Raw genomic sequence first — 27,939 nt, forward strand, 5'->3', positions numbered from 1 at the left:
CTGACTGATGATTGCACAGCCTCCTGGAAAAGGGTTTGTTCTCTGTACTCTGCCAAACCTTTCTGTCACCAGACTCCTCTGACCTTTGAAGTTACCTCCTTCTAAAGGAAACAAAATGTTTCACTGACAAATATGTCTAGCATCAGTTTGGTTTTGTATTCTTGTTGGGCAGGTTATTTGTTTTTTTTTTCCTTAAGCATTTATACTATGAATCATGTTTTCTATTGCCTTATGCTGTATTCAGTGAATTGCACACAAATGGTTTCTGTGAGACCTTTTTGGATTAATATCTGGGTCTTTCTACCAGGTGAGCTGCTCTGTTTATCACAGGTGTTTTTTTTTTCCTGGAGTTCCTAGAGTTTAATTGTATTAAAAAATAAATGGTAAACTCAAGTTTCCATTCCTCAGTAATAAAAGATGTCTGTTCTATGTGCAGGGAAGTGGTAGAGCCTTTCATGTGACAGCATAAGCCTCAGCCACCATTTTGCAGCTGCTAAAAACAGGCTGTGTAGCACCTAGGTAGCTGGTTGACAAAGCTGTTACAGGTACAGCTGGCAACAAGACACACCTCTCTCTGGTGTGTTCAGCAGCAATGACAAGTGTCAGTCAGGTACCCATCTTGTACCTCTCACACACCTCCTGTCTGTCAGCGCATCAGGGGTTAACAGAGCAGTGTAGCTATGGTGCTCAACACGCAGTTTGCAACAGCTCTTCCTTCTCCCTGCCAAAAAGGGAGGTTCCCTGCAAAAGCAAAACCTGGTGTAAGATCAGTGTATCCCCACTATTCCTGTTACCTACTCAGAAAGTGGAGGACCGAGAACGTCAGTGATACGCTTCTACTGGGATGGAGGGAAGATGGTGGGGAGGGAGGAATCCCTTACATTCGTATTTAAAATACAAGTTCTGAACAAACTCTTCACTCCCCATTTGGACACTGACTTTGAATACAAGAAATGAAGAAGTGCAGGGAATTAAACCCAGCAGGAAAAGGAGCAAAAGATGGCTGCTAATCTTGAGTGTGCAGATGGAAGTCTCTGCTTCCCCTTGCTAATGTGAAGCATAGGGACATCTATCAGCCCTTCCCTCCTCACATGGAGAGAAAAGCCACCAACTGCTACACCTTGGCCCTCCCTAACCTCCCATGCACCAATGGTCAGGCACAATAAAATTAGTATTCTTTAGCCATCACATCAAATACCACTAAATAGTACTACAGAAAGACTGAGCAATGACACAGCCAAATGTCATCTCCTGTACAGATAAGAGAAAAAGAGAAGACCAAACATCATTGTATAACCACAGTGGCAAAAATATGACTCAGAAAGGTCTGCTGTTTTGTTTTTTGAGGGGGCAGAGGAAAATAACACTACTGTCACCAGTACACGAAAAGCTTAAAACAGGAAGGGGGAATTACATATCTGTACCTCTGCTTATTCAGATCTGTCACTCAGGCGCAGTAAAGGAAACTGAGAGCTGGTTGATAACAACCCCAAAACACGTGTTTCTTCAATGAAAACGAATGAAAGATGCACTACACAAAAAAATACAATAAAATGCTTATTTCAGAAGTCAGAAAACATAACACCTTCCTGGAAGCAAGCTGTGCCAAAAATCTGCTTTGGGTGGGTGGAATATGCTCTGTGGAATTGACTGTTCGTCTTTCAATCAAGGGTAATCAGCAGTAACAGAGAAAAGCATTCAGCCAGAACATACTGATAATATACTCTTTTCTTGGGGGAAGGAGGCCCAAACCCCTTGCCTGGATCCAATTCCCTTTAACAGGAAAAAAGCTCTGACAAAAGAAGAGGATGAAAATTCTGACTTCTGCTTTGATGGAAACAGTGATGGGCACCCTGGCCCTTCTGAGTACAGACCATTAGTCCATTGACTTCAACCCTACCCATAGGTAACAGCTATGACTTAACAGTTCATCTCTGGTACAAAACAATAAACAGAGCTAGTGCTATCCTGGCTCTTGTCTTTGCTACTGCCTGGATAGAGGAATGCCTGACACCACCACCAGACTTCATTGCTGTTCATGGGTGGGATCTCAGCTAGAGCTCTTCTTAAGGGATATTACTCATATGTTTCTCAAGTGCAAATGCTATACTAACATAAAGAGCTCACGGACACAACCACCACTGCTAGATGGCTTTATTAAGTGTCTTGAACCACACTTTCCCCAAAGGTAATCCCCTAATTCCCAACCTTCAAATGAAATCAGAGGCCTTTTTATTGTTGGTTAAATTTTCCACAGTGTCAACTATTCCACCATCACCACCAGAAACAAATCATCCTTCCTGTGGCCCTCTCAGCCACACTTCTACTGAGGAACCCAAAACATGCCTTTTTCACGGTATTTCTCTATCATTCCCAGCTCCTCCACCCTCCTCAACACTGACTGCAAAATACCCCAGGTACTGGAGGAACCACATGTGTTTTTCTGCAAAAAGCCTAAAGAAACCACCACCAGCAGGACAGCATTTGCTGATGCTGAAACCAGGCCCAGTCAAGCTGTGGGATGAGGATGACAAGAGGATGAGGATCACTCACTCCAGTGCTGCCTGTGCTGTGCTCTGTCCTCAGGTGCTGTCTGAAGAGCAGCTTGCATCAGAGCCTAATTACCTTTTGGCATCAGGGTACCTTTAGCAACCAAACTATTCACAGGTTCTTTAGCTTGAGTATTTCTACCTCACTGGTGGCGTGGACATTTTTGGCAGTGAAATGGGTTCTAAACAAGGTTCCGGGGCTGCCCTCAACCCCTGCCAAAGCTGCGTTATGCTTTCTAGTCTGCAGAGTCTACATTTCCACCTTCTTGGCCATTCCATGCTGTTGTGCAGTGATATGCATCCATAAACCATGTTTTCAGCAAAATGCTTTTTCACAAGTGCACCAGGTGTAACTGCATTCACAAAAGACCTCCAAGACTTCTATTAGCAAAATCAAAATACTTTGTAGCTGCTTACAACAGAGATCTGGAGAAGACTCAACAGTTCCTAGAGAGCTCTTGCTCTCTTTGTCTCTGGTCCTTCCACGTTACTTTCTGTTTGGCCTAAGACTTCAGTCACACTGAGCCTGGATTGCCTAAAGAGAGAAGAGAGAGTACAAAGTAATTTTATCTCTATATCCTCCTGACAAAGGCATCACTGAAAAGTCCCAACTCTTCAACTTCTATAACTGGCACTATTCCTGAGTTTTAGTAAGTCACACAACCAGTGTCATAGCCTTTTCTCCCCAAAGTGTACAGCAATCCTTCTTTTCTCTCCTTAACAGGGATGGAAAGAAAGCAGCAGTGAAGTTAAAAAGAGTTCTGGCCTCTTTCAATTTTGGCAAAGAAATACCAAGGTCCTTGTCCTGCTTGTCTTCACAGCCACTGCAAAAGAGAACTGATACAGTCACTGGGTAGTGGCAGGGCACGAATTTTGTACAAAATACCTTGTTAAAAAACAAGCAGCAACACCAGACGCTGGGAACACCAAACCAGCAGTTCTCAGACAGGTATGTGACATACATCAAAAACTAAGAGCAGAAAAACTGAGGTCTAGAATAGCTGTTTTTTATGGTTTCCTTAAGTGTTTAAACCACACATACCTGCACACTCTTCTAGCCAAAGACTCAAACAGGCAGAACTGTTCCTTACCACTCTGCTAACTTCTGTTCATACAGCTCCCTGCGCTCACGGTTTCTCCTCTCGTCCAAGGTCTCACCAGCAAACTTCTGCATTACCATTAAGAGGCCCCCTGCAGGGATCCTAGAAGAGAAAACATTAAAGTCACAAGTCACCCAGCAGAGACACAACAGTAATAACTTACTGGCATGGGCAAAAGGAACATGCAGGGCAGCCACCAGACCAGTGGTGTGTAATATTCCCCAATACTGGCACCACACAACAGACTAAGGCACTCGTACCGTCAGCCACCAAACACAGCCTGCCCTCAGCTGTGGCTCCTTTTGATAACATATTCTGAATTTACCCATTGACAGGCACTCATAGGGCAAAGGGGTGGAAGGATTTAAGGTACCCAAACAACCTCTGTAGATCACCCACCCCACAATTTGGACAGTCAAAACTCTGATCACCTTTTGCCCAGGTCTGGAGGTATCTGTGCTTTCATTGGTAAAGCTCCCTAGGCTGCTTCCAGGCATGGTCACAGCTGACACCATGCTGATGGTGCTGAATAGCCTACATAAAGCTCATTCCCTTGTCCAGTGAGGATCCCCAGATTCACTTGTGAGAATATTCACAAGTTCTGCTTGACAAGTCAGACTTCTGAATTAACAGGTCATTGTCACGATGGGCAGAGCCCCTGCGACAGAACCCAAAGCTCCATGCCCCAGAGAGCTTTAGGAGATATGCAACTGCAATATGTGCACAAAGAAAGAGATGTCTTGCCTTGGGCTGTGCAGCCCAACCATGCTGCTTCTTCCTCAGCATTGCCTAATGGCTGGTGCTCCACATTTTGGCTTTGATGGAGCTTGGTTTGTAAATAACCATTTTTATATGGACTCCTAACCTAGGGGCTGGCAATCCCCAGGATGCCCCCTTCAAAGTGTGTCACCATGATACCCAACAGCCCTTGTGTGCCATATGGATTCTGGGCTGCTACAGGAGCAGCTGCTGATGAAGGTGAGGAGGAGGCCCAGAAGCTGTGTTTTACACTCCTGTCTTTACCCACAGACAACACAGTTTCTTAAAAGCAGATGGCAAACGGTTCTGCATACAATCACCAGGCTCATCAGCAACCACGCCAAGGAAGAAGACATGTCTGTAACCCATTCTCACAGTTTCCTATTTAACAGTAGTGTCTCCTCTAATAAGCAAATAGGAGCAAGTAAGATGCTATGTTGAGAGTATGGAGCCCTTACCACCAAGGAAGCAGCAAAACACAAATCAAGAAAACCCCAAACAGTGTAAATGTTGGGAGAAAAGTCATCAAAATTATCCCAAGAGATACGGGAAATCCCTCAAGGCAAGGGAAGCAGGGAAGTTTCTGTAGCTTCATCTATGATTTGAGACTTGGTGTGTGCAGCCACTGTGCAACAAACACCCTTAAGGAGTAGCTGTGTATCAGCAGCTGCCACAACTCACCCAAATGCTGCTCCAAACACGAAGCCTCCTGCCAGTCCCTGCAGGCCCAAGTGGATTCTGAAAAGGGCTCCTGTGAACGCTAAAGAAAACACAAACCCACTGAAAGCATGAGCAGCCCCCCACCAACCATCACACACAGAGAGAGGGAACTGCTTGCTGCATTTCTCCTTCATGTGAGCTGACATCTACTTTTAACAGAGCGCAAACCAAGGGCAGTGGCAAGCAGGGGGGACCCTCACCACAGAAGTCACCACGGTCTCTACACTAAAGCACTGCACAAAACTCCTGCTTCAGAAAACTCCCCAAGAAGTGTTAAGAGGTATCTATGAAAGTAAAACCAAGCTCTCTCCAGTCTGGAGCATGAGCCTTACCCCTGCTGGTTTTTCCCTTCAACAACAGCTAATAATAGTAGCTTCCATGTAAGGCAGAAAAGATCAGTAAAAGATGTATACAACAGTAAGGGCAATCCAGCCTGTAACACTGAACAAGCAGCTCACTTACCCAGAGCCCTGCTGCCAAAAGTGGACATGCAAAACTTAGCGCGAAAAGGGTGCTTTATAAACAGTGCACTGAACTGTTACAGCATGGAACTAAGAAATTCTTTCCCTGCTAAATAGGTGCAGGTTATGCACCAAGCACTTCCTTTACCAGACACAAGCCTTTTTCACCCAAAAAACTCCGGCAAGTATTTTGAAGATGAACTGCTAACCACAAAACTCCCCCATGGTTGCAGAAGCGCACTGGTATCTCTGTTACACATAAAGGCATGCAGCAGCTAAACTACAGAGCCAAGTCACAGTGGCAGTCAGTAGATCAGGAAACAAAACCCAGGAGATCCTCTCAAAACCAGAGGATTTCTCTCTCTGTTTTAACACTTATGACCCTCGCTCATACAGAGAATACTTCTGAGCAAGGTTATACCACTCTTACCTCCTGCTGAAGCAAAATTACTGATGGTGGTTTTATTGCGGTACACAGACAGACCAGTGCTCACCAAGCTGCAAAGATGAGGCACAAAAGAAGTCAGAAGTTGCACATGGAAAAAGGCAGGTAGCAAAACACTGCCTCAAATAAAGCTGGATTTCATTAAGCCAACCCTCAGGTTGCCTCTAACTGCCTAGTTGCTCATCTGCCCAGAGCACACAGGCACCAGCCACAAATGCCTTAATTTCTGTGACTTTAGAGAAGCCAGGGAATACTGGAGGAAGTTCTTTCCTGTTAGGGTGGTGAGGCACTGGAATAGGTCGTCCAGGGAGGTTGTGAATGCTCCATCCCTGGCAGTGTTCAAGGCCAGGTTGGATGAGGCCTTGCGTGATATGGTTTAGAGCGAGGTGTTCCTGCCCATGGCAGGGGGGTTGGAACTAGATGATCTTAAGGTCCTCTCCAACCCTAACTATTCTATGATTCTATGATTCTACTGGGATTCCCAGCCTGGAGCAGGGATACTCTTTCTGTTTCTTTTCTTAATCAAAGATTTCTTTTATTTTTCATCATATATTCAAGGATAAAATGGAGCATGAAAAGGTCCCATCAGTCATTCCTGATGCAGGACCTTCAGCCCAGAAGCTGAACCCGCATATCGGTCAGATCTTGCTTGACAGACAGTGCTGACCACCAGAGCTAAGTCAGACACACAACATCAGCAGTGCCACTTACTCCTGTGGCATGAGATTTCCCACCAGGGCAGGTCCACAATCTCCTCCAAAAACAGCCCCAAAACAGCTCTGAGTTCAGCAGCCACATCCTCCCCAGCACTTCAGCCAGCCTCCTGCATGACATCTACCAGTCAACAGCAATCTTCCTCCCGTTTGCCTTTGTACAAGGCAAAACTAAACATCCGGTTTATGAAACTCAAAGTTTACAGGATGAAACCTTCCACCTGGACTTTACAGAAGCAGTTAATGCAAATCTCTTTTCAACGCCTTTTACAAAGGGGTGGTGAGCAAGGGCGAGGAGCCGACTGTAGGGGAGACATCTGCTGGAAGACGAGGAGGTTACATGCCAAGGCCAGGAAAATCTAAAGAAACCGAAAGCTCCAGAGAGAAAGAACAGATACCAACCAAAAGGAGTCAAAGAAACCAAGAGGGATAGAGTGATAAATTCAGAAAGGAACAAGAAAACTGGGGAGATGGAAATATAAACTAATGCTAGTCAATACTGCTGGTATCTTAAAAGCCGAAGGGAAATTTAGACAATGCAGGTTTAGGACTACACATAAACTTACCATTTTGGTCAGGGAAGGAGATATTCCTAGTTTAAAAGGGCTTTACTCTGAAAAGCATGCTTATTCTGATGTTATATTGTCAGAAGTGCACTGAAATGTCTGAGAGGGAAAATCAGGGAAGAACACAAGCTCTGTGTTGGTTGTGTGAATAAGGAAAATCTGAAGGCCTAAAGCAGTACAGGCAACTGGTAGGTCTGATGTTCAGTGACTGCTTAATAGCAAGATGATAACAGGCATCTGAGGACAAGAACAGAGAATTGTGAGTAATGCTAGTGTGTACAGATTTGGAGTAATCAGACATCACAAAAACGAGAAAAATTAGGGTGGGATAGAAAGGTTTTCCAGCAACAGCCAACGTACTGTGAAAAGAGATGAAGCAAAAGCAGAAAGAAGACATCAAGCACAGGGAAGAATCACAGTGATTTGGGCTGAAGTGACCCTAAAGCTCAACTAGTTCCAACTCACCTGTCATGGACTGGGACACCTTCCACTAGAGCAGGTTGCTCCAAGCCCCATCCAACCTGGCCTTGAACACTGCCACGGATGGGGCAGCCACAGCTTCTCTGGGAACCGTGTGCCAGCCCTCAGCACCCTCACAGGGAAGAACTTCTCTCTTATATTTAATCTAAATCTTCCCTCTTTCAGTTAAAGCCATTCCCCCTTGTCCTGTCACTACACACCCTTGTAAAAAGCCCCTCTCCAGATTTCTTGTAGGCCCCCTTTAGGTACTGGAAGGCTGCTATAGAAGAACAGTATTCAAGTCAATAACAGCATGGGCTGTATATAAGGAACAGTGCTTCTCCAGTTTCAGGTTTTGTGTTGCTTCACTGTAAGATCTAAATTCTGGAGTAATTATAAAAGGTTAAAGTCTCTTCATATCCACACCTTACCACTCAGACTCACTGCTAGCATAACGCTTTGTGCCTCCATCAACCACAGGCCTCTCAAGTAGCTGCAAGCACTGCTGGCTCAACGGGCTCCTCGCCACTAGCGCTCAAGCATAAGGCAGTTCTTCTCCCACCATCACTGCTGGGAAACACTTACTTGAATAGTGTCACAAAAGTGGCCACTCGCCAGCTCCAGCGCCAGCCATAGCGGATGAAGCTCCTGAGGCCAGCACGATGCGCAGCTTGCTGCAGGGAGATAAGACAGGTTACAGGCCACAGCCCTCCTCCTCCATGCCTGCGCCACCAGCCTGCTGCGACCAGGGGTACATGCTACGGGCTGTGGGAATGACATCACTTGGGAGTGATACCCCGATCCATAGTGCTCAGGTCAGTCACCTTCAGAGGAAGGGCCCCAGCCACCAACAGGAAAACCATGAATTAAATCGTTTGTAACATCAACTGGTCTTTCTAATGCTGGTGTTGAAACACATCTGTGGGGACAGGGAGAGCTTCATGAGGGCAGTACAAGAGAGTAGCAGAGGAGCAAGGAGGGACAAACTAGAAACTGGTTCTTCATTATTACTGGTTCACAGGTATTCATAAATAATAACCATTAACAAAAAATAACCACAATAAGTAAGTGATAGCCACCGAATTTAAATGTTAAGAGACCATTAAGCTGTGCAGTTCAGCACTGGCACTCAAAAGTTTGGCTTTTGTAAAGGATAAACAGCAGCTTCATAAAAATTGAAAATATTTCACTTAATAGCATGAAAGAAAATAAAATCTCTCTTCTGGTGCCTGCAGTGCAAGTACTCACCCTTGGTGCAGATACATGAGCGCCAGCACAAGCACAGCGTGAAGCCAGGCACCAATACTTTGCAGCCACTACATCAGGGGCTGAATCTAAATCAGTGAATGATGGACAGTGAATCAGCAAATGATGGCAGATTTTAAGGGGGTTTCTCCAGGCAGACAGCCCCTGAACTGAATGACAAACCCTTAAACCTTCAAATTCACCTGTAAAATGTCACAAGTCGTGACCTCTGTTGTGGGGTGCAGCTGTAAGCTAAGAGTACTCTAAATGGTCTTAAAATAACTCACATTACTAAGGGGACACCATCAGCCTGACACTGAGCAGTCTTTTGCCAATGTGTAATATAATCTAAAAGCCTTCTCAGGACATGTCACTGCCCACCGAACAAACCGGTACGCACTGCTACCAACGTTTGCTGTACCCAAGGCCAGCTTCTTCGTCGGTACCCGCGCAGGACGTGTGTGACACAAGAGCCGGCCCGGGCGCACTCGCACACGCCGAACCCTGCGGCATGCGTGGCCTCTGCCCCGCAGCTCCCGTCCCACCGCAGCCGCAGCCGCAGCCCCGGCCCCCGCCGCCCGGCCCCCCGTGTAGATCCCAACCCAGAGCGGGGCTCCCGCTGTCGCGAGCGGGCTCGTACCACCGCATCGGCGCGGTTCTGGAAGAGCTCGCCGTGGCTCCTGTCAATGAAGGCCTTGCGGCCTTGGTAGAAAGCGGGCAGGCCCCCGTACACCCAGCCTGCGAGCCCCGCGACGAAGGCCGACTTGATGATGTTGATGGTTTCCTCCGGGTACCGCTGCCGCTCGCTGCAAGGGAACGCAAGGGCACGACTGAGGGGGCGCAACGCCAGCCCCAAGGCCGCGGGCATCCTCCACCCGCCCTCCCTTCCCTTCCCCTCCCCTCCCCTCCCCTCCTCTCCGGCTGGTCCCGGGCCTCACTCTCGCCGCCAGAGCTCGCTGAGCCTCTCCCAGCCCGTCTCCGGCGGCGGCGCAGGGCTGCTGAAGAGCGGCGGAGCTCCAGGCCCGTCCGCCATTGCCCTCTCAGCGGCGGCAGCAGCGCCCCCTACCCCCCGGCGGCGCACAGCGCGGAGCCAAGCGGGGCGGAGCTGCCGAGCCCTCCTGGCTTGCCCCCAGGTAGAAGTGAGGGTCTTTGTGCGCAAAGAGGCGGGCCAGGGCGGGTTGGGCAACGCAAAATAAAGGAACCGGGCTGGAAATTCCTCGGTGCAGACGAGATCGGCCAGGTGAGGCTTTCGGCCACCGTGCCTGATACTGGAAGTAGAGACACCCCTAAACATTACTGTGACAGGCAAAAACAGACACACTTCACCATCGCTGATGAAGCAGGGCTTACACAGACACCTAACTGGAATTGTGATAAAGTAATGATGTATCCAACAAAACTGTTTTATTCCAAAAGCATTTCATTTAAAAAGGACTAAAAATATCATACATAACCATTTCAGAATGTTGTCTGGGATAATCTCCCCAGGGAAGTGACGCTTTGCCTAGAAAGGTCGGACCAGATGATCCTCGATGTCCCTTCCAACCTGGTATTCTATGATTCTGTCTCTCCAGTGACTAAATATACAAACCCAGAAAGCCCTTCCACTCTTGCACAGTTCTTTTCCCCAGAAACCAGGCCATTCTAGTATCCTGACCCCTGATGAACCAGCACTGGAGCAGTTAAATCCCTGCACTGCGGCCCAGCCGTGCTGTAAGGCTTCTCGCTGTGTGAGCACATACCTGTGCAGGTGTGCTTGGCGTTACTGTTTCTTGTAGTGTTTTCTTCTCCCCTGATCCAAACTGACAGCAGAGGAAGCTGTGAGCTGACAGTCCCTCTCTTTTATTAGCATGCTGCTTTCGCAGCCTTGAGGCCACTTTATCAAGGGTGCTCACCTGGGAGGCAGCGGCCCTCCTGCAATCCTATGCTCTTCTGAGCAAGTGCCTGGATGCCAGAGAAGATGCTGCTTCCTCCCAGGCCCTTCAACTCAGGGGCTGCAGAGAATCTCAGGGACTACACTCTCTCTGGCTGAGCAGCCTGCAGTGGGCATAAACACAGTACATGCAAGCAATATATGACTGAACTCAGAATGAGTTGTGAGGAGTAGCTGCCACTGTGTGACTGAAGACATTGCTTCAACCAGACTGAAGGAGAGAAGGAGGGAAACAGCTGTGGGGAAGAAAAGCAAATACTGAAGTGATCAGGTTTGCTACCAGCCTCCAAAAAACCCAACCAAAAGCAACCCTAGAAAGATTGCAGAAGGGATCAGAAGAGAATCGCTGAACACCTGGGAAAAAGAAGAGCTGAATCCACCTCTGCATATCCTTTCTCTGGGTTCTTCAGGGTCCTTGGATGCTGACCTTAAGGCCAGCCAACCAGTGGGAGCTTGTTCACGGGGCTCAGTTCCGCATGGCTGTTTGGGCACCCAGCTCATCTGTTGGGAGGATAAACCATCTCTCAGTTGCCAACCACCTGACTGTGCTACTCAGGCTCAGCACTGTGCAACGTCAACATCACTGTCTGCTCCCCTGTGAGGTAGGTAGTTCCCCAAGGACCACTCATCCCTTCAATGGCATGTCAAAGCCTTGCCATCTGTCCTGGGCTCAGCTGCAAGTTAGTTTTCTCCTTCCTAGTAGCTGGTGCAATGCTGTTGTTTTGGCTTTAGTCAGAGAGCAATGCTGATAACACACCAATGGTTTAGTTGCTGCCAAATAGCGCTTACCCTGATCAAGGACTTTTCAGTTTCATGCTCTGCCAGTGACAAGGAGCATGGGAAGCAGAGCCAGGATACCTAACCCAAACTAGCCATAGGGGTATTCCATACCACAGCACATCATGACCCGGATAGAAACTGGGGGGAGTCACCCAGAAGGGACCAATTGCTGCTCGGGATGGGCTGGGTATTGGTCGGTGGCTGGTGCCTGATTGTATTGTGCATCACTTGTGTTCATTGTTTTTCCTATCTCTTTTTAGTTTTATATTCTCTCTCCTTATTTCCCTTATCATTAGTAGTAGGAGTTTTATGGTATACTTCTGTTATTGGACTGTTTTTATCTCAACCCGTGGGGTTTACGTTATTTCAATTCTCCTCCCCATCGTGCCCAGAGAGGGGCGGGAAGAAGGAGGAAAGTGAGCAAACAGCTGCGTGCTGCTGAGTTACCAGCTGGGTTTAAATCACAACACCATCAACCTCTAAATCACCTTTAAAACCTGATATAAACATTAAGCTCTAAGCTACATAAAAAGGTGAACCCAAATCCCAGTACCTGCTTTTGTCAGAGAACACCTAATACCCTGAGTATTAATACCCTCACAGATGAAAAAACATTGACTGCTTGCCGAAGACAGGGGCAGGTATTCCTGACTGAGTGTCACTGACAGTTGGTGCTTGCCCACAGGTACAGAGGACTTGGTAAAAAGTCCAGTAAAATTCACAGAAAGGTTTCTCATGACTGCATATCTGCCTCTGAGGCAGGTAAATAACTAAGTCCCAAATGCTAAGAACCATCCTCCAGGCCTGACCATAACCACCCCATTCAATAGCTATCATCATCCAACATTGTACTAAACAATCTTACAGCAACAGTACAACTGGGTCCCACTGTATGGAAGTGATTTCAGCAGCCTACTGCTGCTCTCTGCAGTTCTAGAATAAAGAATAAGAAGTTTGAGAGAATAAGAAAGAAGATACACTGATCTTCAGATTTCCAGAGAGATCAGTCTGAGTTGAAGAAGCCTGAAAAAAAAACAACAAACAGAGAAGTCTCTACAATTCTGTTTTCTGCCGTTCAGGAGCAATCTCACTGTAGCTCTTCTTCCTTTTCACTTTGTAAGTCAAGGCTTGGGAATATTCAGAAAGCAGATGTTCCCAGTAGCAAGAGACATCCTCCATCTGCAAGTGCTCAGTAATGAACTGGCGTCCCCTAGAGATACACAAGGCACAGTCAGAACCAATTCCCAGTTCCTACAAGTCTTTGGTTGTGTTTTATATGTATATCAGCTTTCACTCCTCTGTGTTTTAAATGAGAAACAACATACACTGCTCTGTCCCATCTATTTTAATTTCACAATCTTTACTCACACTTGCAGCTCTGACAGTTGCAGTGCTTTTGTCACCCTCAAGATGGTATTTGTTATCTGGGATAATAACTGTCAGATTTCACATAACAGATATAGCCTGAGCAGCACCGAAGCATGCTGCTTCAGAAGCCAGTTACTGCCAGCCTACACACACAGTGATACAATGCAGACACGGTTCCCAGGGGTCAGCTCACCTCCTTCCCAGATGAAAGCTCCCAACCTCTGAGAGCTTTCAGTGAGGTTCCTGACATGGGTCACATCTGAACCAAGGACTAAAGCAGATAATCTTGTTCCCTGGTTCCCCCTGCTTGTTACACCTTCTCCAACCCTTCTGCTGTTACTGCAGATCAATTATGCTGCACCCTTTTAATACCTGGTTGTCTCTGATAGGTAACCCCTTCAAATGCTGCACAAGCAAATGGTTTGGAAGAAGACTGCCTGAGAGCCAGGACACACAACTTACCTGTCTGAAATTTCTTGTGCTATGGCATCATTTTCCTTTACAAACTGCAACAGCTCCCTAAATGAAGACCAACAAAACAGCTATGAAGCAACTTGCTCAGGGGAGAACGCTGTCCCTTAGCTAAACTACTGTGGAGGATGACAGTGAGTCCATAGAAGGGCACTGGAGCACAAGTCTTATGAGGAATGACTTGAAGGAAATGGGGGGCTTTAGCCTGGAGAAGAGAAGGCTCAGGGGGGATCTTACCGCTCTCTACAACTGCCTGACAAGAGGATGGAGACAGGAGGGGGCTGGTCTCTGCTCCCAAAGAGCAAGAGATGGGACAAGAGGAAACGGCCTCAAGCTGCACCAGGGGAGGTTTCGGTGGAGATGAAGAACAATTCCTTTCCCAAAGGGTGCTCAGGCATTGGAACAGGCTGCCCAGGGCAGTGGTGGAGTCACCATCCCTGGAAGTGCTCACACCCCGTGCAGATGTGGCCCTCAGTTACATGTGTTAGTGGTGGCCTTGGCAGTCACCACTGCTACCCTGGGATAACAGTCTGACTTGACGATCTTAAAAGGTCTTTCCCGACCTAGTTGATTCTATAATTAAGGATCTACAGCCGAGCAAGGGACTGGTGCTCATCATTTCAGAGCACAGAAGAAAATTGCCCTTCTCATTTGTTCCATTTCTGTTCTGGATGGCATGGTGGAATCTGGCAGCATTTCTGGCCCAGAGTTAAGTTCCTCTTCCCCTCTATCTGTTCTGCAGGCCACACTTGCACATTAACTGCCTAGTGCCTTCTAATTCAGTGAGGGTGACCAACCTACATACTCCAGTAAAACCATTACTATCCAAGGAATATGAGCAAAGGATTCTGTTGTGGCAGTAACACAGAGAAAAGAACACAAGCCCCAACAGCCTTTGTCAGATGCCTAGGATTGGAGGCACCTCCTAGAGCAATGTGAACCAAACCACCTTCCCAAACACAGGAGCATTTTCCTGTGGCATGCAATGCTCCACTGAGCATGCTTGGAATCTCACACCTGACATCAGAGAGGTCCGATCTGACTGGGATGTAGTGGACCCAAGGCTTCAGCTGCGGATAAAAGAATTCCAACCACTCTTCTCCAACGTGAAAGACAAGTGAACCACATAAGAAAAGGTGTTTCAACCGGAAACTGGCAGCCACTCCCCGGAAATTGAACAGATACCTTTAAAAGGAGAAGCAAAGAGAAGGTCCTTGGTTACACCTAATGCTCTGTGAGGGAATTCACTGAGAAATTTGGCTCTGAGCAGTAGCCAACCTTTCCTCACAGGCAGGCTCCACTGGGAGCAAGGGGATCTCCCTCACACACCGGAGTTGTGCACCGGCCACTAAAACAAAGAGAAAAAGTTTATTTGAAGCTACTCACAGGAAAGGTGAGCTGAAAATAAGGATGTTTTAGGTGAGCTTCTGTTGCCTATTAAAATCGAGAGAGAAAATCAAGGTATGAGGCTCTACCTGCCTGTGCCAAACCAAAGGAAGCCTCATGGACAACTGCTGGCAAAGCATAGAAGATCTCAACATGGACACTGATCCTGTGACTCTACAGCTTCAGAGACTGTCACCACAAGGAGCTTTTTCACAATTCTCTCGTCTTGCAGTGAGCTTTTCTGTTCATTGTTCTGCTTTGCCACATCTATCTCAGCTGGGGGTTTGTTTTTTGTTTTTTGTTTTTTTTTTCCTGGGATTTTGCTTTAATCTGAATCTGATTGTTTCATATTAACTTGGGAATGCAACCCTAGGAGGTTAAAGAGGATAGCACACAACAGATGGACTTTGCAGATAACAAAAGACTCCACAATTTGGTTTTCAGTATTTTCTGTCAAATCAGTAAAGTGGGCTTGAGTGGGGAGGATTTCTCTTAGCAAACTGTACCTCAGAGGGATGGTTGGTTGTTTACTTGCCTTCTTTATTAAACCCGTGTTTTTCCAGTTACATAGAAAGCTGTTTTTCCTGCGAGTAAAACCCCTCAGTTCATATGTAACTGATCTTTGAAGTCAAACATTTTGAGCTGGGGAAAGGGAGTGCTTCTTTTAATGAAGCTATTTTGGGTGAAATGGGGCTTCTATATTATATGTATTTTGGGTGAGATAGGAATTATAGCTAAACTTAGTTCAGCAGCAAGTGACAAGGAGTAAATCTGAACTGATGTTGTGTTCTTTGTATTACCTGGGAGCTCTAGGCCGGCATGAGGAAATCAAAAAATACATGTAGAGTTTTAACACAAACAGCGGTCTGGAAGCAAGGAAATGCCTTTGTCCAGTTCCAGACACAGCTCCCACCGTCCATAACCTCAGCCAAGTCACTGAGCACTGCTCTCAGACAGCCTGCTGTAGCACCTGTCCCACAGGGAGCAGCAAGTAGTTCGTGCTGACCCTACCAGACAAAAGTGTGTGAGAATGCCTCAGCCTGCACTGTATGAGAGTCTTAGGAGGCAGCAACAACAGAAGGGAGAAATCTGGGCAACAGTCTAGTGAATATGAAATGAGACAAGTCAATCACATTTGCACAAAAACACAGAGCCAGCCAAATGACTGAGTTCCATCAGCAGATTCTATCTGGCAGGATCATAACTAGGTAGTTTTAAAGCAAAACAAGCAGCAAAACATCACACATGACTGCATACACACTGAGCTTAAATTTTTACACAGAAACCCACAAAACAGTATTACACCAAAAACCCCTCCCTAAAGCAGTTAGAAACTAAAAATCTTTGTAAATCAAAACCCACATTCTTTCAAACAACATACAAAATATGAGTCAATACTGTATCTGCTCAGTCATATTTCAGGTTCTCTTTTACTATACACGTCCAGTGGCAGTGTTTGCCTCAGTATGCACATGAAGACGTGATTCCGTAGTTCCCTGTGTCTTTGAAGACAGCAATGTTACCACTGTAGCATTGAAAAAAATGATTCAGGACACACCACTTGGTACAGGAATGTAAAGAAAAACTTATAGAAAGCCTTTTTGATTAAAAAAATATCTATTTGCTTATTAGCAATCTAAGACCTTTACTTTCCCCAAAGCAGTTTATTTCTCCTGACCTGACAGACAAAAGCTGACACTGAAAGAGGCCATGCTAATCTCCAAAATTTTCAACTGCCTTATGCCTGTTCACAGGCTTCCTTATGTGCATGGAGCTGGTTGCTGGAATTAGACCTTAAAATAAAATGAGACTTTACATCATACAAGGAAAGACATAACCTGCAGCCCTTGAACAACTTACTCATCAAAGCTCTTACTTGTATTTGCAGTGATCAACCAGGGGAATTTCCTTTGCAGCAGGCTTTCCTAATGTATCCTTAAAATAAAGAGAATTTTAAAAGATTGGTAAGTTTCATGTGGTGATTTCATATTTGTTTTCACTCTCAGTTAGAAACAAAGCTGAGATCTCAAAGCCCTCTATTCCCTACTTCTGAGAAAACCTTCTCTGGTGGGCTCTTAGAAGTATTATTAAGAATTCCCAGCCCTTCAAACAAGACAAAGAGCTCAGTAAATTACACACTGCCTGTAAGCAAATGCCAGCACAAACACATTAAATGATAATGTTTAGTTGGCAACCACAGAGTGGAAAACAGCTTGGGACAAAGGACTATGTGAAGCCAAGTATAACTGGATTAGCCAAAATTGTCTGGAGAGCTGGACTGTAAACTAAGTATGGAACTAAAGGGCTAGCAGCAGCAGTTATCAGAAAGTTATTAACAACAAAACCAGGAAATTGAGATTACAGAAAAAGGTTTAAGACTGATAACACCACACAGGCAGCTCAGGGATAGAAGAGGAAGAGTTGAGTAATTCTGTTGTAGTGGAAGAGGAGGGGAGTGGCATTGATTCATTTTCTTATGCGTGCTAGTTTCCTTGAAGAAAAAGCGTAGATGGAAGACAAACATTTGGCCTGACAGGCCCTAGAGACACCTTCTGCTCATCCTTCAGAGGTGTGGCCATCAAGGGAAGTACAAGCCTCCTCCACACTAAAGGATCACCCACAGATCCCAGAAGAAACTTCTCAATCATCAAAGCCATCTTGCACTGCTACCCTTTCTGGCCTTCATATTCATGAGACAGACAGCATCCACGTACCTTTTCAGATTTCCAAGCCTGGTTTTTGGTGTACTCAGCATCAACAAGTTCTGGGTTTTCTCGGGACAGCAAAATGAGTGGATCTCTCTCAGGGCTCGTTCTGCAAAAAAACATGCCATCAGTAATAGCCTACCCACATAATCCAACATAGGTAACAAACTACAGGGCTCAAGACCCTGCCTCTTTATGTGGCTGACCTCTCTATGTGCCCAATATTAAGTTCCTACCATACAGTGTACTTCTGTCCAAGGGCATATTAGCAGAAGCAAATGAATTACGTATCCTGAAGTGATTTGAGGCCATGATTTTTTATCTCGCTTACTAAATATTTAATAGCATTATTTGAGCAATTCCCAAGCCAAACCAGCAGAGATCATGTTCCTTCAGGCTTTACCCTGATAGGTGCCAAATACTTCAGCTTTCTCTGACTTGGGAGGGAGTTAAGAGGTGCTAAGCATCTTCAATGCCAACACTAATTTAAAACACCACTGATAAACAAGGTTATGACACCCCTGAGACTTTCTGCTCAACACCTCCTGAGCCTACCTGGTACCTATCAGATCCTTCCCTAATGGGGATGGAGGAGAAACAAAGAACTGGGTTTAACATTATTTCCAAACTGTCACTGGAGGAAGGGCAAAAATAACCTACTTTCTTGCCCCCCACCACTCAGGTAATTTAAAGCAAGAGGACTTTTGATTCAGTGTCAAGCATTTGAATAGCAAATAAAAGTCATCATAATAGCAAGCAGCATGCACATCAACACAAAATCTTTAAATGTGGATTGTGCATCTGCAGTTCCCTTCATAGAACAAAACAAGTTGTTTCCTAGTGTGACAGTTTTACTCATTAAAGAATAACATAAAAAATTCATCACAGCTTCTGTTTCCAATATTAGACTTTCATAATAAACTGGTTGCAAATGGCAATTCTGATCAAGAATCGTTAACGGTGAAATGCTGCTGTACAGAATATTTAACTTTCCTTGATTTAAAAATAAACTACATTCTGGTTTACACTTGTTTAGGTCTTCGAGATACAGAAACTTCTGCACACAGACAGCTGTCACAGCATGTGTCAGTAGAATTTCCTGATACAGGAAAATGTGCTCACCTGGATCCTCGGAAATATGCTTTAGAGATTTTTTTCATCCATGGCCATTTTTCTGCAGATCTGAAAATATTGTTTATACACAGCAATGAATGATTTAACATAACCAGGAAACAGCACTCTCATCAGTTGTCACAGCATAATCTCTTTATATTATTCTCTTTCAGTGGAAGTCACTTTTTTCATTAGAGCAGAAAAACCTCTCAGCCAGGTCCAACGGAACAGGTTTTCCTATGAATATTGTGCTTAAGGCAACATGATACAGGTTACTTTTCAGTACACCTTTCAGCCAAAACAGTGAATTACACACAATCCCCTCACCAAACCTTAAACTTAGGGCATTAAAATTTACCTCAAATTTGAATCCACATTTTGTACTGTTGCTTTCTTTTTCTGTACTTCACTGAATATGAATAGTGCAAAATGACTAGAGAGTTTCTAACTAGTTCCCAATTTCACTCATTTCCCAATTGGAAAACCCAAGCAAAGAACAACCACCAACTAACCAACCCTGCCTCATGTTTTGCATTTAAAACACAGGGGTTCATTGTCTTCCCAAATAACTTTCATTTTACACCTAAGCAAGTCCTTCAAAACAGCTGTTCGCATGTTTTACGTCTGTCAGTGCCATCACCTGCCTCCCTCTGGGGAACTCTTTGTGGTACTTTTCTGTTGCACCTGGCTTGACATGTAGGTTCTGATCCCCAAACTGATCGAGCTTTGCACCTACTTATAACCCAGTGACACAAGTGGGGCTCACTGAGAAAGCAAAGATAAGTAAATGCTTTGGACCTTCATTGTATTACATCACATTAGGCTTCAGCTATGATTAGTCCCATAGATCTTCAGATTTTGAAGAAAGAAACACTCAATCTTGCATTCTGATGTCAGGTGATTGACATAAAGGTGGTTTTCTTGTAATGTATCTATGTTCACTCGCTGTTGCACACTTTGTCACTCTCCATGGGAAACAGCCCCTTATTCTGCTAACAGTCAAAAATCCTGCCAAAAGAAAGACTCCCAGTCAGAAACATCTTCTGTCTTACTCTCAGCCCAGTAATGACCCTTGATTTAGCCCAGTAATGACTCTTGATTCTTGGGAATGATTCCAGGTTTCTCTATTGCACAATGACACTCAAGTAAAAACAGATCTAAAGAAGGCTTTCCTTTACCCTTCCAGAAGCTCACACAAACATCCTGGATCATCCCTGCAGTGAAAAAAACACAGCTTCTACGGAAGTAGTTGGAAACAAAGGAAAATATTTCCATATGTCAGGGGAGATGTCTGCAGGCAAAAGATAACTGCTGTGTTATTGACAATCCCTGTCCCAGCAAAAATGATAGTAATCTGGCTCTGACAGCAAGAAGAATGGGTATTATTTTGTCTTCTGCATTGCTTACTCAAGTGTTGGAAACAAAAGCTCATTATAACTTCTAGATACATCATCCAAGGTTTCCAAGGAGAATTCCTATACAGTAGCTAGGCTGTACATAGTTAATGAGAAGCAAACAGACAGATCACAGGCCAACAGACCTATGGTCTTAGACTTCTACATTGGACCAACACTGCCCAGTGCTTGATGGATTTTACTGTGCGTTTGCCTTCCATTAAACCTCCACACGCACATAATCACTTCCAAAACCTACCTTCTGAGGTCCTCTCTCATGAGGTCCCAGCGCCCTAAACCTGTAGGGTAAATTGGCCAAACAGCTGGTCCTCCTTCCCAAAACGTCCAGGCAGGATACATGATATCATTGTAATCAGGTGTCTTAAGAAAAAGAAGAGTAACATAAGAATAAGGGTAATATCTACTTCAAGTTTACACACTGAGCCCACCAGTAATGAATGTCACTTCTGGGAGTTCTGTTTGCTTTCTCCATTACCATTCCATAAGCAGCCATGAGAGCTTTGCTGTCACCATGGTGCTACTGGGGTTCTTCAGAAGAAAGCCCAGTAATGAAATGTTTCAGTGATGTTAGAAAGGCTGCATGACAACATGGGACCTTCACACTAGAAAATAACAAAAGAGGTCTGTGATATAGCTGATGAGTAAATAGCAGAAGATCTGAGCTCCATTCATTTTTCTGAAGATTTGTGCCTATGTGTAGCTACAAATGTTTTCTACTAAAGAGAAGTTAAGAAGCATTATTATTTCCTCAGACACAGAAGCACTTACACTTTGACATTTATGTTTTCCACACTTCTGTTCATTCCAGCCTTCCTAGAGCTCACTTACTTCACTGTAACAAATACTCAACTCATGTAAGAATTTCATTTCCTCACTCCTATTTGGATGCTTAAATCCCCACATAACCAAAGGGTAGAGACCAGCACTTAAGCAAGATTCAACCCTTTCATGAAACCAAACTATAGGTCGCTTCCTTGCACTAATAATGAACTTCCTATATAATTATCCATCTACCTGTCACCTGGAGATACTGGAGAGGTTACAAGGCCTCCAACATAGTCAGCAGGTTGGTACACATAACATAGAAACAGGGGCTGAGGAATGGGTTTGTTCATGCAGACAAGAGGAGACTTGGGGGAATCTAAATGCTGTCTCCTAATGGAAGAATTCAGATAAGATGGATCAGACTCCTTTCAGAAGTGCAAAGACAGAATGTGAGACAACAAGCTTTGATTACAAGAAAGGAAATTCTAATTAGATATTGGGAACATGTTTTCATTCTGACAGAGGTCAAACACTGTCTGGGGACACCCTGTATCCAGGTGCTCAGATCTGGGCAGGATGTAGCCCAGAGCACCCAGATCTAGCTGGTTGTGCTTTGAGGGTCAGGGTGACCTCATGAGATCCCTTCCAAGTGAAATCAGTGTATGCTTGTATGATCTGCTCCTTCTCAGTCTTGGCATAAACAAGCATTGATAAGCAATCATGACAGCTCCACCACCACCCCAGGGCTGGCCTTCTGAGGTGCAGAGTAAGACAATCCTTCAATCCCTTATGCTTTCAGCCTTAGAAAGCACCCTGTACCGGCATCCTGGAGCCTTCCACACAAGCTATGGTTGAATGTGAGCTTTGCCTGGGTCACTGGGTTTCAGCTATGGACAGGGCTGAGGTTAGAGTTCAGATACTGGAAAACAGTGACTGGAAAAGTCAGTTTCTTGCTGGGTCCTGCAAGGCACCCGAGGGCAGGATGATGAATACAGCTGCAGAGACTGAACTGCAACCTGCTCTGCATCAGTTTGGGTTCTGCTGGCTAGAGTTAAGGCTATGCAAGGGTCAAGACAGCTTACTGGCTTACTACTACATTTGGCAGCAAACATGGTTATTGAATGACAGTTCTTGCAATGCTGCTCTGAAAATCCATAAAGTTTGATGGCTTGGGACTAGGCAACAGGTATAGATCATATTATGGTTCAGAACGCATGAGCTGAAGACCTGGGTTCAGAGTAAGACACTACAAGTTAGCAGAAACAGAATAGGGCCTGAACTAGCAAGACCAAATGGTTTACTGCCTCTTTTTGTATCTTACTTTCTGCTGGGCTTCAGTTATGACCAGGATCATGATCAGGGTTAGGCAGCGAGGGTGCAGGATTTGGGCACATTGGGCATGCACTAAAGCATAGAAAGATTAGCTGAAGCTTGAGGTGTAACAGTATTTTGTTGGAAAGGATGAGACACTATGCTACAGTCAGGTTTAATAATGGGAGAGGTGGGAAAACATATGGGAGGGCTCTTGCGTGTGGGAACAGAGAAGCAGAGAGCAAATGTATGCACCTCTGGGCATGTGTGCATGTCTGCAGATGGAAAACAGTATCCAGGGGAAAAGGGCTCACAGGAGGCAAGAATATTATGGAGAACAAAACCGGAAATACTTATCTGTGGTACCAGAAAAGAGAGGACTAAAATATTCACATTAAATGAGATGAACTGGATGACAGCTGACTGATGATCAAAAAAATCAACAATGCTGATAAACTGCAGCTACAATTTTAACAGGGGCACTGTAGCAAATGACAGCAATGCTGGCACATATCCCATCCAGCTGTGCATCATTCCACTGTGGCAGACATACAATTTTTGACCTGGAAGAGAAGCTAATGAGGTAGAAACTGTTCTATTGATAAATCTGCAAACCTGCCTGCCAGAAAACTGGAAGCAAAAGCAAACATAAAGAGCAGGCAATTTTGATACACACAAAATCTGTGGGAACCATCCTCAAAAGTAGGTTTCCAAGAGAAAGGAGAACATGCATGACTCAGAAATGCTCAGCTTTTAAAGATGTACACACCTTACTGAAGGAGAAGACTGGGATAATGGGTTTCATCCATGTGGGGACCTGGGGGTAGTCTCGCACATTGATCACCATTTCCATGTCAGGGAGGCGGTTGATGATCTCCAGAAGGAAGTGCTCAACTCCACTGCATCTGTAGAGAAATGCCATATGGGAAAGAGCTATAAGTATAAGGCAGAATCCTGCAGTCTCTTGTAGGCCTTTCCCTCTGCACAGGAGCAAAGGAGATGGCAAGCCTAAGCCATACCATGATGCAGGTTGGGAACTGCCTCTAGAAGCCTCTAAGCCCCAGTGCAGTACAGACACCAATGGAAACAACCCAGTCTCGTAAATCTGGCCTGATCTGCAGCTTTCTCTGGGATTCCACAACCAACCAACCCTCTGTACACTGAAGTGCCACAATGACACATACCTCCTGCTATATTTAAGCCTCAAACATTTTCTAGGTTTCTTTCTGATAAGGAATTCAGACTTCTGAAATATAATTGTACTCAATGACTTCCAACTTGGCAGCATTGGAAGCAGTGCTGTGACCCAGCTACGGTGACAATATCTTCTGCACAGCACCTACCTTGCAGGGAACAAGCAGTCCTGCTCACGGTACAATTTGTTCTTAATGATCTGGTAGTGTGTCCCAAGCTTCCGGCTCACCACATCTGACATTATTTCCTTGGAAATGCCACCCCGAAAAGGAGCCAGGTCCTGCTTCCAGACACTGAAACACAACAACCAGCCATTATTATGTACAATACGAAGGATACTGTGCATTAAATTACTGCAGTATACAGAACAGACTTCTAGCTAAAACAAGCTCTCAGTATCTTCCAGGAGTGCTGCTATATGTGGCATAACAGAGAATTTGATTTAAGTCACTTGGAAGAGCTGTTACTCAGTCAAAAGTCCAACCTTCACTCTTTGATTACGTGCCGTTTGCCCAAACAGAAAGCCCAGCACAAGACTCTAAGGCTAAATCAACATGGAAAACTCCAGTTCCTCTCCTAGAAAGAATCTTACATACCCTGGCAGGTTATGGGTAAAAAAGTCTTCAGCTCACTTAACCTTTGAATTGCAAAGTTTGTGTTCTGGCCTTCCATGAGCAATGGGCCAAGACCAAATTCCTCACACAATGTCATGCTGTTTAGACATTAAAATAGAACGAAAGAGTCTAGTTGCAAAGAAGAGAATCACCCAATACTGCTGGGTGCAGTGAAAGCCAGCCCAGAACAGGCCTATGTAGCACATCCACATGTCATCAGTGAGCTCCAGGAACACTGTGAAAACATAAGCCTAGTGAATAGAAGAAAATACAGGAGAAAGCAGCTTCTATAAGCTTAGTCTAAAGGTCGTCAGATCAAATTGCTTGGAGAATTTAACACTGTCAGACTGTAACAGCCATGGAGACATTCTCCCCACTTTTTGGTAGACACTGACTCAGTGCCTTAGTTTAGTTTAGCGCTGTTGGGGTGATCCCACTGTAAGGGTGGTCAAACACTGGAACAGATTACCCAGAGAGACTGTTTCTCTCTGTTTGCCCAGATAGTTCCTATTCTAGGAGATATTCAAGCCTGACTGGCCACAGTCATGGCAGCCCTGCTTGAGCAGAGGGATGGACTTGACAGTCTCAAGATGTTCCCTCTGACCTACAGGATTCTCCTATTTTGTAATGAGGTGGAAACCAGTAAAACTACATAAAAAATTGCCATTGTGCAGATGGGCTGATCAAAGGATAAGCAGTCTGGTAGGGATGTAGATGTAATGAGTTTGAGAGCAGGAATAAAGTTGCAATTTTATGAACCATCAATGTCATTGTAGCCTAAGTGACAACTGAAAGGTAGCTTTTAAAAGTCCACATGAAAGACTTGCTAGCAACATTGCACTGAGTGAAAAGGTGGAAGTGGATTGTTAAGATACAAATATCACCAGCTATGTGCACGGTTTATCGCATGATCATGTATGAAGTGCTCAACAGTCCATGTTCAATGTATACGTACAGCCTCAGAGGACAATAAGGAGTGTGATCAATTTGCAGATGGACACACCTTCTACTGGAACTAGGGAGGACAATCTGTTTCACACAGTGCCATTAATAACCTCCTCCTTGCAAGCACCCTGATCATGAAACACTCCAGGCTTGGGGACAAGTGGCTGGAAAGCTGCTCAGTGGAAAAGAACCTGGGGGTGCTGATTGATGGTGCTGAACATGAGCAGCTTGGGAGCAGGCAGCCAAGAAAACCAACAGCATCCTGGCCTGTATCTGCAATAGTCTGGCAGCAGAGCCAGGGCAGTGACTGTCACCCTGCACTGGTGAAGCTGTACCTTTAAATCTGTGGTCAGTTCTGGGTCCCTCACTATAAGAGAGACATTGAGGTTCTGGAGCAGTGCCAGAGAAGGGAAACAGAGCTGGTGCAGGGCCTGGAGCACAAGTGGGATGGGGAATGGCTGAGGGACTGGGGGGATTTAGTCTGGAGAAGACTCAGGAGGACCTACAGCTGCCTGACAGGATGATGAAGCTAGAAGGTGGCTGGTCTCTGCTCCCAAGTATCAAGTGAGAGGACAAGAGGAAACGGCCTCAATCTGTGCCAAAGGAGGCTTGAATTGGATATTAGAAAAAAATTCTTCGCCAAAAGGGTGATCAGAAACAGGCTGCCCAGGGCAGTGGTGGACACACCGTCCCTGGAAGCATTCACCCTTAGTGACATGGTTTAGCGGTGTCTTGGGAGTCCTGGGTTCAGCTATGACTGGTATAGCTGAAATCAGGACAATGATCTTAAAGGTCTTTTCTAACCTAGCTGATTCTATGATGGCTGCAACCTTAAAGCCCAAACATTCTCTACCTGATTCCCAACCATCAGTGCTGGCAACAGTATTTCCTCTCATGGCCAGAGGCCTCTGCAGGCAAAAGGAAACCACTCTCTCACCTTTGGTGGCAGCTGCAATTCTCCTTTACACATGGCTTATAGACTTCCACAGCTTTCTTAATTTGGTCCGTTATTTTTTTCCATCTGGCATCTAAAACACACAGGAAGGAAAAGTCATAGGAATCCATTCCTTACACTACCATAACAACTCGCGGGAGCTGAACAACATTCCTGGTCCAGTTGGCAACAGCGATGCACCAGGCTCTCCCAAAACACGCCAGCACTGTTCCAGTCTCTGCAGCCCACCGAGGGGATGTTTAAAGCAAGGAGGGGAAAAGAGGACCCGACACTGAAAGGGTCCAGGGACGGAGGAGTGGTTTAGGCCACCCCCTCTTCCCGGCTTCCTTTTCACTCCAGGCGGCCACCGCGGGGTGCTGTCTGAGGTGAGACTCCTTCACAGGACTCGCCGCTTCCGTCCGGACCATCAACCCGCCCCTCCTGCAGCGAAGGCGCATCCCGTTCCCCATCGCTCGCAACACCCTCCCGCCTAGGCAAGGCGAGGAGCCTCGAGCCCCGCTCACCTGCGGGACCGCCCGCCATGGCGGGATCCAGCCACCACAGCAGCGCCCATAACGCCAGCGCCTGTCGCCGCATACCGCCGCCGCCACCTCAGCTGTACTGCGCATGCGCGACCCGCCACCGGGGGGGGGCAGTGCCGGTCAGTGGGTGGTGACGCCCTGACCAAAGATGGTGACCGCCGCCGCCAGCCCGGCACAAAGATGGCGGCGCTAGCGCCGGTTATGGTGCCGCGGTGCTTGATGGGAGCTATAGTTCCCGCGGCGGCTCAGTGGCCGGGTCCGTAACTCCGCTCCTGTGCGCCTCAGGAATAATAGAACCACAGACTGGTTTGGGTAGGAAAGGACCTTATGATCATTCCGTTCCAACCCCCTGCCACAGGCAGGCACACCTTCCACTAGAGCAGGTTGCTCCAAGCCCCATCCAACCTGGCCTTGAATGCTGCCAGGGATGGGGCAGCCACAGCTTCTCTGGGCACCCTGTGCCAGCGCCTCAGCACACTCACAGGGAACAGCTTCTGCCAAAGATTTAACCTGAACTTCCCATGTTCCAGTTTCAAGCCATTACCCCTTGTCCTATCACTACAGTCCCTAATGAGGAGTGCCTCCCCAGCATCCCTATAGGCCCCCTTCAGATACTGGAAGGCTGCTATGAGGTCTCCACGCAGCCTTCTCTTCTCCAGGCTGAACAGCCCCAACATTCTCAGCCTCTCTTCATATGGGAGGTGCTCCAGCCCCTGATCATCCTTGAATCCCACACACCTCATGCAGGATCTTGTGCACCTGGCAGCCTTTGCTCCCTTTGGGATTTTTTCGGGGGGAGGGAACTTCCCTGGACACCAAGCAGTTTGCCCATCCTCTATGGCACTCCTTCTCCTGGCTCGACCTCTCTCTGTTTCCAATGCCTGATTCAGTTTGATCATAAAATCATGGAAACACAGAATGGTTTGCATTGGAAGGGACCTCAAAGATCATCTAGTTCCAGCCCCCTCCAACTGGGTAACTGAGTGTATGAGCAAACTGACGGAGTAAATGAATGTTGTGTGTATTATCTGCTATTACTAGTAACAGCATCCATCGGTGAAAACCTTGAGCACTCTGGCTGTCTCATTCTCAGCTTCCGCTGCACAACCAAATAATTTTAAAGCAAATAAGGGGAATTAATCCCTTCTTTCCATCTTCTCCTAGAGCCCCTCTGTCTTCCTTTTGATTTCTGCACAGGGTCTGGTTTCTTCCTTTTCCTCTACAGTCTCTCACAGCTGCAGTAGTAACAGATCTAATTTTGAGGCCAGTCTGGAGGCTTCCCAAAAAGTGTGACCCTTAAGTAAGGTAAAAGCAAAAAATGACGATATTCTGATATTAACAATGTATCTTATACCTTACTCTACATATCATCCCTAACATGGCTAATTCAACCAATATTTCTAGCACAGTTTTCTGTCTTCCCTTTCAGGTTCCAGACCAGATTTT

At 45.9% G+C, this 27,939-nt stretch overlaps 2 protein-coding genes across 2 annotated transcripts; both read right to left on the reverse strand.

The window, feature by feature from the left end:
• Positions 1-2,139: 2,139 nt before the first annotated feature.
• On the reverse strand, positions 2,140-10,099 carry TIMMDC1 (translocase of inner mitochondrial membrane domain containing 1). The gene is made up of 7 exons (XM_061344396.1): positions 9,956-10,099; positions 9,658-9,823; positions 8,358-8,446; positions 6,020-6,087; positions 5,090-5,168; positions 3,641-3,751; positions 2,140-3,084 (listed from the first exon to the last, which is right to left on the reverse strand). Exons 1-7 carry the CDS (start codon positions 10,048-10,050, stop codon positions 2,997-2,999), a joined length of 696 nt encoding a protein of 231 aa, XP_061200380.1. The 5' UTR covers positions 10,051-10,099; the 3' UTR covers positions 2,140-2,996.
• Positions 10,100-12,561: 2,462 nt separating this feature from the next.
• Positions 12,562-26,559, reverse strand: POGLUT1 (protein O-glucosyltransferase 1). Its single transcript, XM_061344371.1, has 11 exons — positions 26,476-26,559; positions 25,955-26,045; positions 23,608-23,751; positions 23,034-23,169; positions 20,427-20,548; positions 18,783-18,842; positions 17,670-17,769; positions 16,832-16,890; positions 14,587-14,754; positions 13,561-13,617; positions 12,562-12,940 (listed from the first exon to the last, which is right to left on the reverse strand). The coding sequence occupies exons 1-11, from the start codon at positions 26,546-26,548 to the stop codon at positions 12,784-12,786; spliced, it is 1,167 nt and encodes a 388-aa protein (XP_061200355.1). The 5' UTR covers positions 26,549-26,559; the 3' UTR covers positions 12,562-12,783.
• Between the last annotated feature and the right edge of the window lie 1,380 nt (positions 26,560-27,939).

Source organism: Neopsephotus bourkii, unplaced genomic scaffold (genome assembly GCF_033783945.1).
Source record: "Neopsephotus bourkii isolate Nb327-2 ecotype Australia unplaced genomic scaffold, CSIRO-AGI_Nbou_v1 NB_214, whole genome shotgun sequence".
Lineage (NCBI taxonomy): Eukaryota > Metazoa > Chordata > Aves > Psittaciformes > Psittacidae > Neopsephotus > Neopsephotus bourkii.

What these genes read in the sequence shown, in the direction of transcription:
- TIMMDC1 (XM_061344396.1), bottom strand. Translation starts at nt 10,050, where the DNA reads ATGGCGGACGGGCCTGGAGCTCCGCCGCTCTTCAGCAGCCCTGCGCCG. An exon ending in AGCGAGCTCTGGCGGCGAGA is followed by an intron (nt 9,824 to 9,955) that starts GTGAGGCCCGGG and finishes GTTCCCTTGCAG; the next exon opens with CGAGCGGCAGCGGTACCCGG. An exon ending in GAACAGAAGTTAGCAGAGTG is followed by an intron (nt 3,085 to 3,640) that starts GTAAGGAACAGT and finishes TTCTCTCTTTAG; the next exon opens with GCAATCCAGGCTCAGTGTGA.
- POGLUT1 (XM_061344371.1), bottom strand. Translation starts at nt 26,548, where the DNA reads ATGCGGCGACAGGCGCTGGCGTTATGGGCGCTGCTGTGGTGGCTGGAT. An exon ending in CATGGCGGGCGGTCCCGCAG is followed by an intron (nt 26,046 to 26,475) that starts GTGAGCGGGGCT and finishes TGTGTGTTTTAG; the next exon opens with ATGCCAGATGGAAAAAAATA. An exon ending in TCGGACCTCTCTGATGTCAG is followed by an intron (nt 13,618 to 14,586) that starts GTGTGAGATTCC and finishes GTCTTCATTTAG; the next exon opens with GGAGCTGTTGCAGTTTGTAA.